Here is a 17,999-nt window from a genome sequence, read left to right as displayed (position 1 = left end):
AAATGCTCTATATAAATAATAATCATAAAAAAAGATGTTGTTATACAGTGGCATGTCTGCACCGGATTCAGTGTTAGAGCAGCTTTTAGTCCTCAAGACGTAGCTGACTTTGGCCTACATCCTATAATAAGGGAAAAACATATCTCCTCCTAATTCAATTCAAGATTTACTCATAGACTTTGATTCATATTAACAGTACATGTATCCTTTAATATCTTGGAATTAAAAGAAAATAAATAAGGAATGTACACTGCAGAAGTGCTTAGAATTGCACCCTCATCAATTTGGCATTCACTTATTTTAAAGGTTTACTTATCCTTTAACGTTTGAATGAGCCAGGCTATGCAATACACTAAATATTCAAACAATACAACTTCCAGCATGCAGAGCAATGAAAATGAATGAGTGGGTTCTGCGGCCAACACATTATCAAGTTAGGGTTGCAACGGAACAGCGATTAGTCAATATAAATTATAAACCCAAGATAAATGATACATCGACTTGCAATGGTCTCTCTGTACATATAATGCAGGGATGAATAGTCTGAGCCCTCTCACTGTTGCTGAACTGCAGTTCCCATGTAGAAACGGACAAGAGTTAAACAATAGCTGGAGGGCGACAGACGGCAAATGGCTGATTCGGTTGGAAGCAATACATGCCAAATATTACAATGCAAAATATATGAGTGAATTAAGCTCCCACTGCAGGGACAACTGATATCAAAGGAAGAAACTCACAGAGATTGCAACTCCCACCTGCCAACACCTCAGGCTGCAGCCAGCAAGCACAAATGGGATTGGAAAACTGCAAGAAGCTATATCAGACAGAGTCACATAGGGTGCCTTTAGCCTCCCAGCTGCTCCGAGCCTCAGCCTCTGTACTTCACATCATCAGTAACTGTATCATGTACATTATATTTCTATAGGAGGCTACAAGAAGTGATATGCATGGGCAACCATTGTCCTTGAAAATGACTTTTTACCAAGGCACTACTTCTAATAATAAAAAATATCCTCAACACATTTTAAGTCCCATACTTAATAGAATAACTATGAGATGCTTGGGTGATTCCAATTATACACAGCAGTTATTGAGTAAAAGAGTTCTTTAAGCAAAATAAGCTGTGCCACGTGGGTCTCCATCTACAATATCCGGATCTCATTTTGGTGATATCTGGCTACGCATACACATCAGGAAAACTGCACTGGAATATGTAGAGTAAGTGAGATATTTTATTGGCTGGTTTAGATTTTTAACAAATACATGCTTTTAGGGCACTTCATAGGGGATAGTATAGTATTATGATCTATGTTTGCATCCTGTAATCAATTCAATAAAGACAAAAAATGAAAGTACTTACTCTACATGTTCTTGTTTTAATTAGTGGCATGATACTGCTCAAGTTGTAATTCTTCTGTATAGTTCAGCCAGTGAATGAATCTATATCATGGTCTAGATCACCAAGATGGGAAGCCAATCAGACCAATGGTAAGCACAAATAGATAGATGATCATTTATGCTATATACTAGTGATCCCCAACCAATGGCTTACGAACAACATGTTACTCACCAACCCCTTGCATGTTGGCCTCAAAGAAGGCACTTATTTTTGAATAATTGGCTTGAAGGTGAGTTTTGGTTGCATAAAAACCAGATAGATTTACTGCCAAAGTCTCCTGTAGGCTGCCAGTTCACAAAGGGGCTACAAAATATTCAATAACAGCCCTTACTTGGGACCCCCAGGAACATTCTTTATGATTGTGTGGCTCTCCAGCTTTTTAAATGTTAATGTTGCTCAAGGATAAAAAAAAGGTTGAGGACCCTTGCTTTATAATATGGGCCAACTGTGCTGACATTCAGTGCATGGGCCATACAGTTGATGTGATAGAGAGCTGTGCCTCCATCCTATCATGAACAAGCCCATCATCCCTTATACCAATCAATGAGAAGGTTGTGTCTACAAGTTGGTTTTGACCAAAGAACTCCTTCAAATAGTATGATAATAATCCTTGGCAGTTGTCAAGCTGGGACCTGAAGAGGATGATGTGAAAGGAGATAACTTTCCTTGGAGCTGGCATATTGTAGGAGAGGGCATTGTATATAGACACAATAGCAAATGTACAAGGAACACACAAACCTATGGTCATTGAGTTCAACACTGATACCACAAGAATGGTGGGATATTAGCACCACATAACTATAATTATACAAGGGGGAATTACACAGTAGTAATTGTAAGACAGTCGCTATGTATAGACTGCCAACTGTACTGACCAGTTCTGTAATACAGGTATGGGATCTGTTATCTGGAAACCCATTATCCAGAAAGTGCCAAATTATGAAAGGCCATAATAACAAATACATTTTTTTTTAAATGATTTCCTTTTTCTCTTAATAATAATAATAATAATAATAACAATAATAATAATAATAAACCAGTAACTTGTACTTGTTCCAAACTAAAATATAATTAATCCTTAATGGAGTTAATTTGATGTTTAGATGATAGATTTCTTATCCGGAACACACAAGGTCTAGATAACAAGTCCCATACCTAGGACCTGTAGAGCATTAGAAAAGAGGAACCGCACACAACAGGTCTTGAAAAATGAACACATGTATTTAAATTCCAACTGTTTAGTCACTACCTGTGAACTTTCTCCAGAAAAACAGAGTCACTTCCTCACTTTCTGTTTGTTTCCCTTGAGATAGGTCCCAGGTAGTGACCGAAACGTTGGGATTTAAATAATTTTTTGTTGAAATGGACAGTTCCTCTTGAGTGCAGTGCTATATTCCTATATATGAAAAGGTTCTATGTACCCTACATAGAAATAACATCCCAGATATTTCACTGAATATTTTGTTGAAAGCATTAAAACGTTGTTGTGATGCCCCCATACATTTCATGCTCATTGGATGATGAAGAAAGGCTATGCAATGTAGTACTGCCCTGTTTCTTTATATGTTGGCCAGTAGTGATGGGCAAATTTGCGGAACGGGATGCTGGTGCCGTTTCCCGAATTTTTCGTGGGAAATTCGCAAATTCGCAAATTTTTCAGCGAAACGGCCCAAATTCGCTCATCACTATTGGCCAGAGAAAGAAATCACAGCCTGCACATACTGTAGCATTCTCTTTCTAGGACATGCCAATCAAAACTGTACTGAACAAATAATAACCTACAAACACATTTCTAATTAAGAGGAAAATTAAGGGTAATCCACCAAAATGTATTAGATGATTCATTTTCTTTTGGCGGGGCATTAGTGCATATTATGGAGCAAAAATATATTTATTTTTTGGTTTACAGATGTAATTCTTGTTTATAGTTCAGCCAGTGAATGTCTTTACATCAAATCAGGCATTTTGTCACCTGGGTGATTAATAGCTCCATGAGATGCACCAACAAGCTGAGAATTGCTCCATATTGATTTGAATGACACAACAGCCACGATTCAAGGTGATTGTTGATCAATCAATGGGGAGTGACTCCAGGGATATAAATGGGTAGCTCGCTATGTGTGCCATTACCCATAAGAAGAAATCTGACCAAGGGCTGCTGCAGAGCTTACCTGCTACATAGAGGACACAGTTTCACATGAGAAATACATCAAAGGCATAAAAAGCAAGAAAATGACTGCAAGGTGCAATGACAAACAGAACCCAACGGCTCTGTACAATTAAAAAAAAAACAGATCAACAAAAATATATTCATGGCAAAAAGTCACAAAATATATAAAATGATGTTCAAAAGCAAAAATGACTGCACCCTGTTATTATGACAATGGATCCATTCATCATCGCTCTTTCATATGCAGTCTGGAATGGGAATGACTGACTGATCCAATGTGGAATCAAAGAGCCAAGGAAACGCTCCTCTGTTTTGTTTGCAACAATCTTTATTCAGTTGACGACCATCTCAGGACAATATGATTCCAGAGTATGTTCAGTAAAGTATGCCACACAGTAAATGAGCAAAACGGCAGCTTATTGGTATATTACAAGTATGCACAACATTTGAGTTTTATCTTACAGCTATGCAGTATATTGTATGTATGGGTTCAGACAGTAGAAAACCGCTAGCAGAGTCACAGATGATGGGGTTTTCCTTCATACAGCACTTATTAAGGTCAGGTATTGCTTGTATTTATTTCATATGTACAAAATCCCATGTCTGTTTATCCCACTTGCATTACTCTTTTATGAAAGCTTAAATATAAAGCTACATTGGATGTACTGTAAGTCTCCACTGGTATCCAGCTAGTGGTGCTGTCAGCCTCAGTGTATGTCAACATTAAATGCATTTAGTTGTTGGATTAACCAAAGTTCAGACAAGAAAAGGTTATTCAGTACTAATGGCACTAAAAAAACAGTGAAGGCTCTGGCCAGAAGACAAAAAGTATCTACAATAAAAGGGATCTAGTGCTATACAGAATACTCTGCACTCACCTAATAATAAAACATATGCCTAATAATTTGCCCAGAACTATTTTCTTGCCAATTAATATTTGTATGTCCTACACAGGGTAACCACCATGCAGTACAGAAAGTACAAGTATACAGGGCAGAGCTGAAGCCCACTCAGTATTAGTATTGTTCGGTATAAAACTGGGTGCAGGTTGTGGGGGTCCCAGCGTAAAAATGGGTTTCTGGTATATATATATAAAATAATTCCCATTTCTTTATTTAGCCAACTTGAAGTCCATAAATATATATATATATATATATATATATATATATATATATATATATATATATATATATATATATATAGTCAATCCCAAAGCCGGCACTCTCGACAGCAGGTTACAGTTGCCTGGGTGCAGTATGAAAAACGAAATTTCCAACGTACAAGCAAGATAAAACTTTTATTCATTTTTAAGACCTGTGAGTGCGGATCTTGCTTGTACGTTATATATATATATATATATATATATATATATATATATATATATATATACCCAATACATTACAGAACCAGGACAGGAGAACACAACAGAAGGTTTGACAGCGAATTACAGATGTGCCCTTAGTTATTTCTCATACCAGAAGGAAACAACAGCTGTAAATACCAGGCCAATACTCCTAGGCTGCAATTAAAAGGTCTCAAACAAAAATCATTTTTGAAAGGCCTCAATTGTAGGCCTTTAAAACTCATTAGAACTGGAATGTTAGATGACACATCTCAGTAAAATTGCAGGGATTTTAGGGAGATGAATTTAATAATGAACTCAGCAGTTCTCAATTCCTTACACGGGGACATGTGAAATGGATTTTGGTGTTTTTTCTTAACAATTCTTATACTTAAAGGGATACTGTGATGGGGAAAAACATTTTTTTTAAAAATGAATCAGTTAATAGTGCTGCTCCAGATTCTGCACTGAAATCCATTTCTCAAAAGAGTAAACAGATTTTTTTATATTAAATTTTGAAATCTGACATGGGGCTAGACATTTTGTCAATTTCCCAGCTGCCCCTGGTCATGTGACTTGTGCCTGCACTTTAGGAGAGAAATGCTTTGTGGCAGGCTGCTGTTTTTCCTTCTCAATGTTACTGAATGTGTCTCAGTGGGACATGGGTTTTTACTATTGAGTGTTGTTCTTAGATCTACCAGGCAGCTGTTATCTTGTGTTAGGGAGCTGCTATCTGGTTACCTTCCCATTGTTCTTTTGTTTGGCTGCTGGGGGGGGGAGGGAGGGGGTGATATCACTCCAACTTGTAGTACAGCAGTAAAGAGTGACTGAAGTTTATCAGAGCGCAAGTCACATGACTTGGGGCAGCTGGGAAATTGACAATATGTCTATGAAATATGATTTCAAAATTGAATATAAAAAAATCTGTTTGCTCTTTTGAGAAATGGATTTCAGTGCAGAATTCTGCTGGAGTAGCACTATTAACTGATTCATTTTGAAACATTTTTTTTCCCATGACAGTGTCCCTTTAAGCCAATTGCATTGATTAGTAACACTGTTCAACAGAAGGGTGTATACAACAGATATACAATTACCCACAAATACTAATATATACGGGGGTAATGCGGGCCCTGCTCCCTATTTTGCATTAGAAATTGATGTCGACCAGACCATTACTATTCTTACCTACAGCTCTATGGGGGAAATGTAACACACGTCATAAACAGAAAAATAAATTGTTTACAAAACAATAAAAGTTCATTTTCGCAATGGAATATTCTTTATTAAACATTACATATTTTAATTGTACATAGCGCATTTTTAAAGTTTTTAAAGTTGCTTATAGCTGACTTTTTCGATAAGAACCGGTTTTAACACACCTATTGCACACTGGTGCAAACTATAAGATGCATACTCTCTCTTCCACTGGATTTGAGGTTGCTAAATACTTTTCATGATTACAAAGGCTACATTAAATTCACAAAAAGGATAGATTGTTCACACAAAGAAATCATTTTTTGCATAATTTTTTTTTCCTTTCTTTCTTGACTTATTCTCCCTTAACTTTCTCTGCAGGCCAAGCGAGCAGTAAGTTGGGGTTCACAAAAGTGGTTCAATTAAATTTATGTTTTGATGTAATTGTCTATGAGGCACTAAGCTAATGCAGATAGTTTTGATTCAGCAGCACAGGTATAGGATTTGTTATCCGGAAACCTATTATCCAGAAAGCTCCGAATTACAGAAAGGCCATTTCCCATAGACTCCATTTTATCCAAATAACATTTTTTTTTAAATATTTCCTTTTTCTCTGTAATAATCAACAGTAGCTTGTATATGATCCAAACTAAGATGTAATTAACCATTATTGGAAGCAAAACCAGCCTTTTGGGTTTATTGAATGTTTATATGATTTTCTAGTAGACTTAAAGGGATACTGTCATGGGAATACATGTTTTTTTTCAAAACGCATCAGTTAATAGTGCTGCTCCAGCAGGCTTCTGCACTGAAATCCAATGCTCAAAAGAGCAATTTCATTCAATTTTGAAATCTGACATGGGACTAGACATATTGTGAGTTTCCCAGCTGCCCCAGTCCTGTGACTTGTGCCTGCACTTTAGGATGGAACTACTTTCTGGAAGGCTGTTATTTCTCCTACTTAATGTAACTGAATCAGTCTCAGTGGGACTTGGCTTTTGCTATTGAGTGTTGTTTTTAGATCTACCAGGCAGCTGTTATCTTGTGTTAGGGAGCTGATATCTGGTTACCGTCCCACTGTTCTGTTGTAAGGCTGCTGGAGGGGAAGAAAAGAGGGGGTGATATCACTCCAACTTGCAGTACAGCAGTAAAGAGTGACTTAAGCTTATCAGAGCACAAGTCACATGACTGGGGGCAGCTGGGAAACTTACAATATGTCTAGCCCCATGTCAGATTTCAAAACTGAATATAAAAAAATCTGTTGGCTCTTTTGAAAAATGGATTTCAGGGCAGAATTCTGCTAGAGCAGCACTATTAACTGGTGTGTTTTGAAAAAAACATGTTTTCCCATGACAGTAGGGTTGCCACCTGCCCGGTAAAAATTATGGTTGATCCCAATGTTATTAATAGGGAAAAAAATAAATATATAGGAAGGCCGGTATTTTTTTTTCCAGAAAAGGTGGCAATCCCTTTAATGTATGAAGATCCAAATTATGGAAAGCCCCAGGTCCCTATCAGCCTGGATAACAGGTCCCATACCTGTACCTGCAATAAAAGGTAATGGAGGGATAAAACCGTACCATCTTTCCATAGGAGAGCTTAAACCATGAATGTGCAGCACATGCTTCTTTAGATCTTGACTACAGTTCTATGAATCATTGGGATGAGAATGTAAGACTGACTGCACTGGCATGCGACTTTTGTTTGTGAAAAACCACTCAATTGCCAGAGTTTGGGTTGTCTTTTTATTTATTTTATATTTGTTTTTTGTTTTTTTTGATTATAATGTTTCATCTGTTTTAACATTTGATATACATTACGCAGGATTGGTCATAGCTTGGGATGTGACAGATAACAGTTCCGACTGTCTCCAATTTATGTTTTTCCTATATCTGACTATACTTGTTGCAGGTACATGATCTCCTACTCCTGAACCTGTTTTTGCACATGTGACCTTTACATCTTTGTACTGTTTTTTCTCTGATTGCATATGGCTGCCTGTGTATCTGTTTTGTGAAATGCTAATAAAAAATATTGAAAGGAAAAACCACTCAATTTGATCACGTACTATTTTTTAAAAAGAATTCAAAGTATTCCTCATGTGGTGTTTATACAAATAGCCTGTAGATGTCACTGTGTTCAGACATACTGTGCATACTTCCTGGTAGCTTAAGGGCTATTCCACACGGGGAGATAGCCTTGCGTTTGCGGTCGCGGCGACAAAGCGCCGCGCCAGTCGCCGCGACCGGCGCAGGCGACAGTTTTGTATGGGCGCCTATGTAAAAACGCCTGTGCTAACCACACGAGGCGATGCGCTTTTCAACAGTCGCCTGAAAATGCCTCGCCAGGCTTTTTCAGGCGACTGTTGAAAAGCGCATCGCCTCGTGTGGTTAGCACAGGCGTTTTTACATAGGCGCCCATACAAAACTGTCGCCTGCGCCGGTCGCGGCGACTGGCGCGGCGCTTTGTCGCCGCGACCGCAAACGCAGGGCTATCTCCCCGTGTGGACTAGCCCTAAAAGTGAAAGTTAAAGCTTACTGTTACTGTGTAATGCCTGCATGAGCCTGCTAATAAAGCACTGTTATATTGTACTCATCCTCGGCTACCCAAACAAATGCGGACAAGGATGGCTCTTCTACCTCTGCAGCAGCCGGCACTTTTTCTTCCAAACCCTGGTGAGCCTACCATACATTTTACTACTTGGATCCGTATGTTTGAAAAATAAATTCTGCCAACGTGGACAATGTAATGGCGAATCCACAGAACAATTTGTAGCAGCTTTGAGAGAGCTGGTTGTTACCTGTGAGTTTGGGAATCTAACAGATGAAATGCTAAGAGGCCAAATAGTGGAAAAAAACAAAATCACCTCGCATTAGAGAGAGACTGCTCCTAGAGTAGGATTTAACCATTGCAAAGGCTATTACAGTTGCTAGCCAAATTGAAACAGCAGTGGCAGAGGTTAAATCTCTCAGTCAGGGAACTGCTGGGAATGTACAGATTGTGAATTCAGCACTGTGGCCTAATAATGCACAGTCACAGGCAAAATACAGTGCTAAGGAAAGGAATTCACCTACACTGCAAAACCGTGCAGCAAATACAAATAGAAAATACTGCTTTCGCTGTGGTTCAACACAACACACTGCAAATTATGTTACATGTCCTGCAAAGGCTGTACGGTGACGCAACTGCACAAAAGTAGGACATTTTGCTAAGATCTGCCGTAGTTCTGCTAACGATATTCATGATGTCACTACTACAAATGTCACAGTATTAAGTGTGGATAAAGCTGGTACATTTATTCCAGACAAGTTTATATGCACTGTCAGTGTCAGTACTGCTTCTGCTGACAAGGGACACTCCATTAACCTGATGCTTGATACAGGTTCAACTGTTTCTATACTACCAAAGGATATTTTCTTGAAATACTTTGCAAAAGATCTGCTTGTTGCACCTGCCCTGAAACTGGTCAGTTACTTATAGGATCCAATCCCTGTGCTTGGTTGCTTGCCAGCGACTGTACAATTTAAATCAAATACTGCAAAATCGGACTTTTACATTGTGAATAAGGGTACTGCTATACTTGGAAGGGATCTCTTTGCTGCATTAAACCTACAATTAGTTGATGGTCTCATTACTACAGCACCAGTGCCTGCCACACAGCCAGTGTCTAAAATTTCACCACAAAGCAACACTTCACTGGGTTGTGCAAAGAACTTTGTACACAAAGTGAAGTTGAGACCAGATGTAAAACCAGTACCATTCCCTGATTCAGCATGGGAAAAACTTGCTATTGATATTGTCGGTCCTTTTACAGATGCTCCTATAGACTGTAGATTTGCTATAACCTTGATGGACTATCACAGTAAATGGACAGAAATTGCATTTGTTTCTCATATAACATCAACTACAGTAATAACATTTCTGCCTACAGTCTTCAGCAGAGAAGGTAAGAACAGTTTGTCTCATACAAGTTTGAATCCTTTCAGAGGGAGAGGAATATTGTGCATAGGAAATCTTCAGTGTATTACCCACAAGCAAATGGAGAAATTGAGCGATTCAACAGAAGTCTGAAAGAAGCACTACAAACAGCAAATCTTACTGGGAAATCTTAGAAAGTATTTACAACAGAGGTCCTACATAACTACAGAGAAACGCACCATGCAACAACCCAATCATCTCCTGCTGAATTATTACATGGCAGACAGATGCGCACTAAGTTACATGTTGCAGACATCAAACTTCCACAAAATACTGTGCCTACAAAATCATCTACTGCTGACATTGTGAAACGTCAACAAGCCAAATGCAAGGCTTATACTGACAGAAAACGTGGTGCAAGAGAAGTACGCTTTCAACCTGGATCTTTAGTCAGAATTAAGAAACCAGGAATACTGAAACAAGGACAATCTAAATTTACTACACCACTTGAAGTGAGACGCCAGGGAGGAACATACACATATGAACTGTCTGATGGACGCATATGGAATGCAAGTTATCTTGCTCCTGTTACATATAACTTTGGAGAAGCTCCATTTGATGAAGGACATTTTCCTACTCCTGATATCAACTGCAAGAGGCCTGTAGAAAGTGAACCTATAAGGCGTACTGAGAAAATCAGAAAACTACCTGCATGGACCCAGGACTATGTGATGTGAATAATGTATATTATTGCTTTAAGATGCATTGTTGTTGTTTATTACATTTGTCCAAATGCTTTCCTACTATAGGGGTGTGGTGTTTATACAAATGGCCTGTAGATGTCACTATGTTCAGACATACTGTGCATACTTCTTGGTAGCTTAAAAGTGAAAGCTTACTGTTATGTAATGCCTGCATGAGAGCCTGCTAATAAAGCACTGTTATACTCTACTCATCCTCGGCTTCCCAAAACATAACACCCCAATTTTGTATATACAGACCTTTAGGGGCTGATTTATCAAAAATCATGTGGTTTTTTTCTATTTGAGAAGAACGAGGAAAAATAGTATTTTCCGGAACCTCAAAAAAAAATCGGAATTTATTCAAGGAGTCACTAGAAAAAACTCACCCAAGTAAAAGCTGCAGAGGTTGCATAGAAGTCAATGGGAATGTTCTCTTACAACTTCCTAAATTCTTTTATTTTCCCAGTTTATGAAAACATTCGAGATTTTCAGCCCCATTGAAAATGAATGGGAGAATCTTGCTGGCATGCAACATTTGTTTGTAAAAAACCATGTGTGGGAATATTTTGTTGCACTTTTTTTTCTAGGTCCGCGTTTTTTTTTTCATGCACTCAATTTTTGATAAATCAGCCCCTTAATGTGTTTTTATCAAAATCTTACAGGGGCCTAGAAAACGTAAGTTACACTTAATTATTGCTACCCTTATGATACTTTGTTTATTGTTCTAACAACTAATAATTGTGTCATTAATAATTCTAGTGCTGTATTAATGTTTATACACCCACATTTACTTTGAAGCCTCCCTTTTTTTTCCTACATATTTCATAGAGTGTGATCATTAAAGGGGTGGTGCACCTTTAAGTTAACTTTTAGTATGTTATAGAATGGCTAAATCTAAGTAACTTTTCAATCGGTTTTCATTATTTTTTTTTATAGTTTTTAAATTATTTGCCTTCTTCTACTGACTCTTCTGACCCCATCTAAAAACAAATGCTCTGTAATGCTACAAATATATTTTTATTGCTACTTTTTATTACTAAACTTTCTGTACGGGCCCTCTCCTATTCATATTTTAGTCTCTTATTTGAACTAATGCGTGGTTGCTAGGGTAATTTGGGCCCCAGCAACCACATTGCTGAAATTGCAAACTGGAGAGCTGCTGAATAAAAAGCCAGATAACTCAAAAACCACAAATGATAGAAAATGAAAACCAATTGCAAATTGTCGCAGAAAATCACTCTCCGTATCATACTAAAGGTTAACTCAAAGGTGAACAAACCCTTTAATACACGGTAACATATTTTTACATAACGGGCAAGATTCAAAAGCTATAAAATTAATTTTAGAGTTAATTATGCGAGATTGAATTTAAGAAAAAAAAAATCTCCTAATTTAGTTTCAGTTTTATTCCTAGACTTCAGTAGAGTTTTCATGTGATAAACAGTGAGATTAAAAAAAACTTTTCTCCTAATTCAGTTCCAGTTTTAATCAAAGACTCCAGCAAGCACCAAGAGCGCATTTGCACTGCTTTTTTGCCGCGACCTTTCGGTCGCGCCAGGAAGAAAACTGGGGTGCGGATCTGTCCCGGCACGGCCCACTAGAGCTGGGGGCCCACCAGGTTTTTTCCCTATGTCCCACTGGCCCAGTCCGACCCTGCACGTGATAAACCATGAGATTTATGTCACTGTTTATTATTATAGGGCCAGATTTAATTCAGTGGGATGGTTTATTTTGTGAAAATATTGAATCGTGGATGGGATTCAATTTGAGATGCAATTCAATTCAGTAAAATTAATCTCATGGTTACTCATGTGAAAACTCTATTGAATTCTATGGGAAAAAATGGGAACTGAATTTTCACGTGATAAATCATGAGATAACTTTTTCCTCACTGAATTGAATCTGACCCATCATGTGATAAACAGTGAGATACTTTTTTTCTCATTGAATTGCATCGGGCTCTATAGAAAAATCTGAAATTGATATGTGAGATAAGCTTTTTTCATCAAATTCCAATTTGTGGAAGAAAGAAAAGCTTGAAACCTATGATAAAAGACAAAGAAAAGAAGCCACAACATTAGCAGATACAAAGCTGGTTTTGCTAAATAACAGGTACTGAGTTCCCCTCCCCAGTAATCCACAGCAGCCAATCAATGCTTTCTTAAACAATTATATCTGCACTAGGACAGCAAAAGCTAACCGCTGATTGGTTATTACTAGACTAGTCAAAGTTTGCCACCTTTTCTTGAAAGAAATTCTGACCTATAAATAACATTGGCATTAAGCATCATTTTGATTGGCCAGGCTGGTAAATTATCAGCCAAGTAGTAACCCTAATCACCAATGGAGGGCTTTTGCGTGGAAAACCTTAGTATATCCCCCAAACGAATGGAACTGCAAGGAAAGATGATCCTATTTACACAGCAATCTGACAAACAAAGCATGCAACTAACATCACGTTCTATGCATCTCTAATTGGTCCTTACGTATGGATCGCTAGTTGGTCCGCATGTATGGCATGTAGTGTTTATTTTACAATACCTTAATAAACAGTTACAGCAAACTTCATAATTATTCAGTCAGTCAGTTGGATTCGAACTGGTAGAAATGTCTATATTGCAACTCTGTTGTCTTTTCAGTACTGACTGATAGGCCTGTGCCTGCGGCATATTTGGTATTGTGCAAAAAAGGAAACATTACATTAGCACAGTCACTTTATGACTTCCACTCCCTGTGGGGTTTTTGTTTATATTTTGCTTTCCATATATACATATGAATTGGAAAACCATCATAGTTAACAGCAAGTAAGAAAAGGTGTTATTCAAACCAGTAGGAGGTCAGCCAATGGAAACCACAAGACATCCAAATGACGTGTATTCCTCTTCAGACACAGCCATAAGCAGTTAACCATTTTTTTTCATCCGCAGGTGGCAAAAATATTCTTGGAACCAGGAGATCAATGAGCTGAAAATAACACAGCTACAATTCTGATTTAAAAAATAAAATGTGAGTTGATTGAAGGATATTTAATAAATATGCTGTTAGGGTTGAAGACTGCAATGGATAACAAATAACCATCATCTGTCCTGTTTTTTTTCCCCTACATCCATCTTAGGGACAGTCTTGGCAAATTAATAACACTCAGAAGTTTAAAAATACTGCATCAGTTACTTGCATGTTCTGTGTATTAGTTTTACAACAGAAGACAAAACACACACATATTAATTTTATTTACCCAGTAATAATTTCCATGATAACTCGGTTACCTTATAACATGGACAGAAATGAAGCCTGTGTGTAACCGTGCCAGTTACTCCAGTGCTTTACACTGTGTTTTAACTTCAGTGAAGGGTTACTTAGTGTTGGCCGAACCACAGTGCCCATGACATGCATTATGCATATTTTCAAAAGTGCCATTTGTGTACAGAAGATTTTCAATGTTTTAACAAACCTTCCAGACAGGGTTCTTGCTTATCTTCCAGGTTTTCAGCAGAAACAGCATTGGTATCCTCTTCAAGACATGTCCTGCTTTCAAATATGTTGTTGTTATTGTTAACTTGACTTCCATTCTGCTTGAGGAGCCTAAACACTTCAGCCTCCAGGTCCTTGATCTAGAAAGAATGGAAATAGGTCTTTAGAACACTCTGTACAGCACATTATAACCACACATTCTGGTGGATTTATTGTAGTTCATGGTGTACAACTCACACGGCATTGCAGGGTTTGAACTTCAGCAAGGTGAACTTTCTCAATGTCCTCAATTTTCTTCTTTTCAGCTTCTTGACGTTTCATAAAATCTAGCTCCCTAGCAAAGAACAAACAACATAGTAGCGCAAGACAAAAAACTCCTTAAAAAATTAGTTCTCATAAAATATCATTGAAGGGGGAAGTAGATATTATACTATGCATTGTTATAATTAGTCAATACCCCGTTCTGGACATAGACCAGAATTCTACAGATAAAGATCTGGGTACAAATTGTGAATTCATCTTTTCTCAATGGATTATTGTAATTACAGTAATTTGTACCAAATACCAGTTTTAATAGTTTTCATTGGCAATATGGCAGTACTACGGGAGGAAAAGCAGTCATGGAACTATGGACTTGGTTTAATGGGATGCCCAACTGCTGTATTTATTGATTAGTATATCTATCCTAATGGGGGCACTGAAACTAGCATTTCATGTAGAATAAACAAGTTATTTTTTACAGTATTTAGACATCACTCAACCAGTAGGAATTCCAAAAGGAAAGCATTACCCCTGGTTTAGATCATTGCAAAAGGAGAGTAACACATTTTACCACAACTGGACCGAGCAGAGTGTAAATATCAAGTATAAGAAGCAAAAGGGGGCCCTTACTTTTGTTGGAAATCCTTGATTAGCTTTTTGGCCTTGTTGTACTTCTTCTCGAGTGCCTGGTACTGACTTTGGGTCTCCTTAAGGTGCTCATTGACAGTATGGCACAGGGTCTGAGCTTCGATCCAGTAGCTTTCCAGCTTCATCATTCTTTCTTTGTTCTCTTCGATATTTTGTTGTAGTTGCGTCTTCTCAAGCTCCCACCTTACTTTCTCATTCTCTGCAGCCTGCAGCTAATTTGTGGGAGACAAAACGAATATTCTGAGGTATCCTTGCCATATATTTTAATAGCAGTACAGAGAAAATGGAGAGAATGGAATTCCAAATGAATCCCATAAACACTACTATTGGCAAAACTACTAATATGTAGGTGTTGGACTCTCAACTCCCCTCTATGGCATGACTGCTCAAGAAAGGCGCAAGAGGAGAAGAACTCTAAGACTGTATACTAAAAAGGTTTTACAATTACACTGTACCCTGCATTGTGTAAGTAGCCACAGGTCTCAGTGCTCTGAAAAGGAGACACGTGGCATGCTCCTTTGATCAAGAGCTGCCTACTTTTGGTAGTGGTCAATGCAAGAGGGTCCTGTTGCTACTTTCGCATTAAAGCTTATATGAGTGATTATACATATATATGAGCGCTAGAAAATCCGCAATGACACATGTGTTTGCATTTTAGCAAACCCAGCACTGGCATTTCTTCTGGTGTTTTTTCTGGCACAAGTCATTATGGCTATCTATCATCTTAGTATGAAGAATGTTTACAAATGCCACTTTTCAATCAGAGAAGGTAAAGATGGCCGTACACAGGAAGATTTTGTCACCACCCTGCAAATGATTCATCCATCAGTGGAGACTTTTGTTGTAGCTTTGTTGTGTTGGCAGCAAGATCATACACATATTAAAACCCAATGATTATCTGTTTTTTTTTTGTTTACTTTAGGATGTAGCCCAACTCTTCAAAATAAAGCCATGTACAGTGATTATCTGATTGCCCCATTTCACTACTTTTAAACCTGCCCAGATCGAATGTGGGTGCAGCGACTGTAAATTTTGCACCCGATCAAGGTAACAATACATAGACCAGGGGTAGGCAACCTGAGGCTCCGGAGCCTCATGCGGCTTTTCATCCCGCTTGCTGTGGCTTGGTCTTGCAGCTTTGCCTATCAGGTCGGCTATACAGCCCTCTCACCTGATGGCGGCTGCTTGAGTGTGTGACCAGGGTAAGTTAACGGTTAGCTAACCGCAGTCGCACACTCAGAAAGCCGCCAGCACATGCGAGGGCTGTATAGACGTCCCAGGAGTGACAGGCAAGACTGAGCCGCAGCAAGATGATTCATCATGGTCCTTACCTCAGTCACAAACTCAAAACAATAGAGGGAAGATCAGCAATGAACTTCAGAAACAGAATTTACATTACACAGATGAGAACATTAGCATTTAATAGGGCTATTCGGTGTTTAATTTATTTCAAAGTAGGCCAACACATACACACTGCACTTCTGTTTGTTGTATTCTGTTGTTGTAACAGTTAAAATTGAAAAAAGGTTAAAACTTATAAGACAATCTTATTGGATCGTCTTAAAATTGGTCGTTTCGCAGAAAAAAATCTGCCAGTGTATGGCCACCTTAAGAAAGCAAGCAATGCTGTTTATGGATGAATAGTCTTTTACACATTTCAAGTAAAAATCAATTAGCAATTTCCCCTAAACGGAGATAATAAACATTAGCAGCAAGACCTCTTGAAATGGAAGCCCCTGATCAGGTCATTATCTTGTTATCTTTTGCATTGGCTTGTGCCAGTGTCCGCATCGCATGCATGAAAATCAGGCCCAATCATCATATATTTTCCTACACAAACAGGAAAAATACAGGGTGTTTGTCTAATTTCTACAAGCGGTGACTAACAACACTTCTGTGCCATTAGATGTAGTGTCCATTCTGGTCTAAACAACCTCTGAAATCCTGTCTAGTCATCCGGCTGTCAGCAGTGAATGGCTAGCACGCTGCTGAGCCTAAACACAACACAGGGAATGAGATGAGAGCTGCAATGCTAATCCAGGATAAGGATGTTTTAATTCCCATTATCCCCTGCTGAAAAGCAACCGTTTCATACAGGCTTCCCAGAGGGCTTCCCAGAGGCCTTATATAAAGAAAAGGTGAATCCGATTGTGTGCTATTTTCTGTTACGTCGTAAGTTCCATTAATAATAAACATCAGGTATCTGTGCTGCCAAGACATAAAAATGCAGCCTCTCTTACCTTTGTTTTCAGTTTCTGAATCTCGGCTTCAGTGACTGCATGTTTTATCTGTAACTGGAGAAAAGAATAGTAAAAGAAAATGAGCAACAGACGACAGTGAGAAGCCTCTGTGTTTTCGAACCACGCCGAGGCTGCTCGTACACTGTATTTTTTCTTTTGAACAGCATTAGGCCTGGGAAATGCTGCAGTGCAGTAGGCTGTGAATTAAAATGTCTCTGAAAAGTGCCTGACTCAATTACAAATGAGGCCACTGCCTAACAGTAGCATTTTAATACTGAGAAGTATAAATAACGAACATCTCTTTAGCTGTGATCATTCTGTGCAACAGCAGATACTTTCCCTTGTGATTTACAGTCTCAGGCATGGCGAGCCATTCCAGACTTACACACGCAGCGTTTTCCCCCCTGTAAAAACTGGAGCTTCAGTTGAATGGGATATAATGTGACCAACTAAAGAAGCAGCGTCCTTCAATAAAAATGGTTACTTATTCCTGAAAACAATGTGTAATATCATGGCAAATAGCATTATTTCAGATATATTTATTTCTGGAAAAGCTGTCTGTACTCATTTGCTCTAAATGTCTCTTAAAACACAAAGCAGTATTAATAATTCT

General features: G+C 38.3%; 1 protein-coding gene across 2 annotated transcripts in view; it reads right to left on the bottom strand.

Annotated features, from left to right (window-relative positions):
• Positions 1-17,999, bottom strand: part of ppp1r9a.S (1 S homeolog) — a 142,930-nt gene that overhangs the window by 17,457 nt on the left and 107,474 nt on the right. For both annotated transcript variants that reach the window (XM_018269190.2, XM_018269191.2), the window contains exons 8-11: positions 17,387-17,440; positions 15,129-15,358; positions 14,475-14,571; positions 14,218-14,377 (exon numbers count right to left, since the gene is read on the bottom strand). In XM_018269190.2, the coding sequence (XP_018124679.1) occupies positions 14,218-14,377; positions 14,475-14,571; positions 15,129-15,358; positions 17,387-17,440 (541 nt within the window). The remainder of the gene's footprint in view (positions 1-14,217; positions 14,378-14,474; positions 14,572-15,128; positions 15,359-17,386; positions 17,441-17,999) is intronic.

Source organism: Xenopus laevis, chromosome 6S (genome assembly GCF_017654675.1).
Source record: "Xenopus laevis strain J_2021 chromosome 6S, Xenopus_laevis_v10.1, whole genome shotgun sequence".
In the NCBI taxonomy this organism is placed as follows: domain Eukaryota; kingdom Metazoa; phylum Chordata; class Amphibia; order Anura; family Pipidae; genus Xenopus; species Xenopus laevis.
The sequence above is the reverse complement of the archived record's forward strand: the minus strand, read 5'-3'. Positions and strand labels throughout refer to the sequence as shown.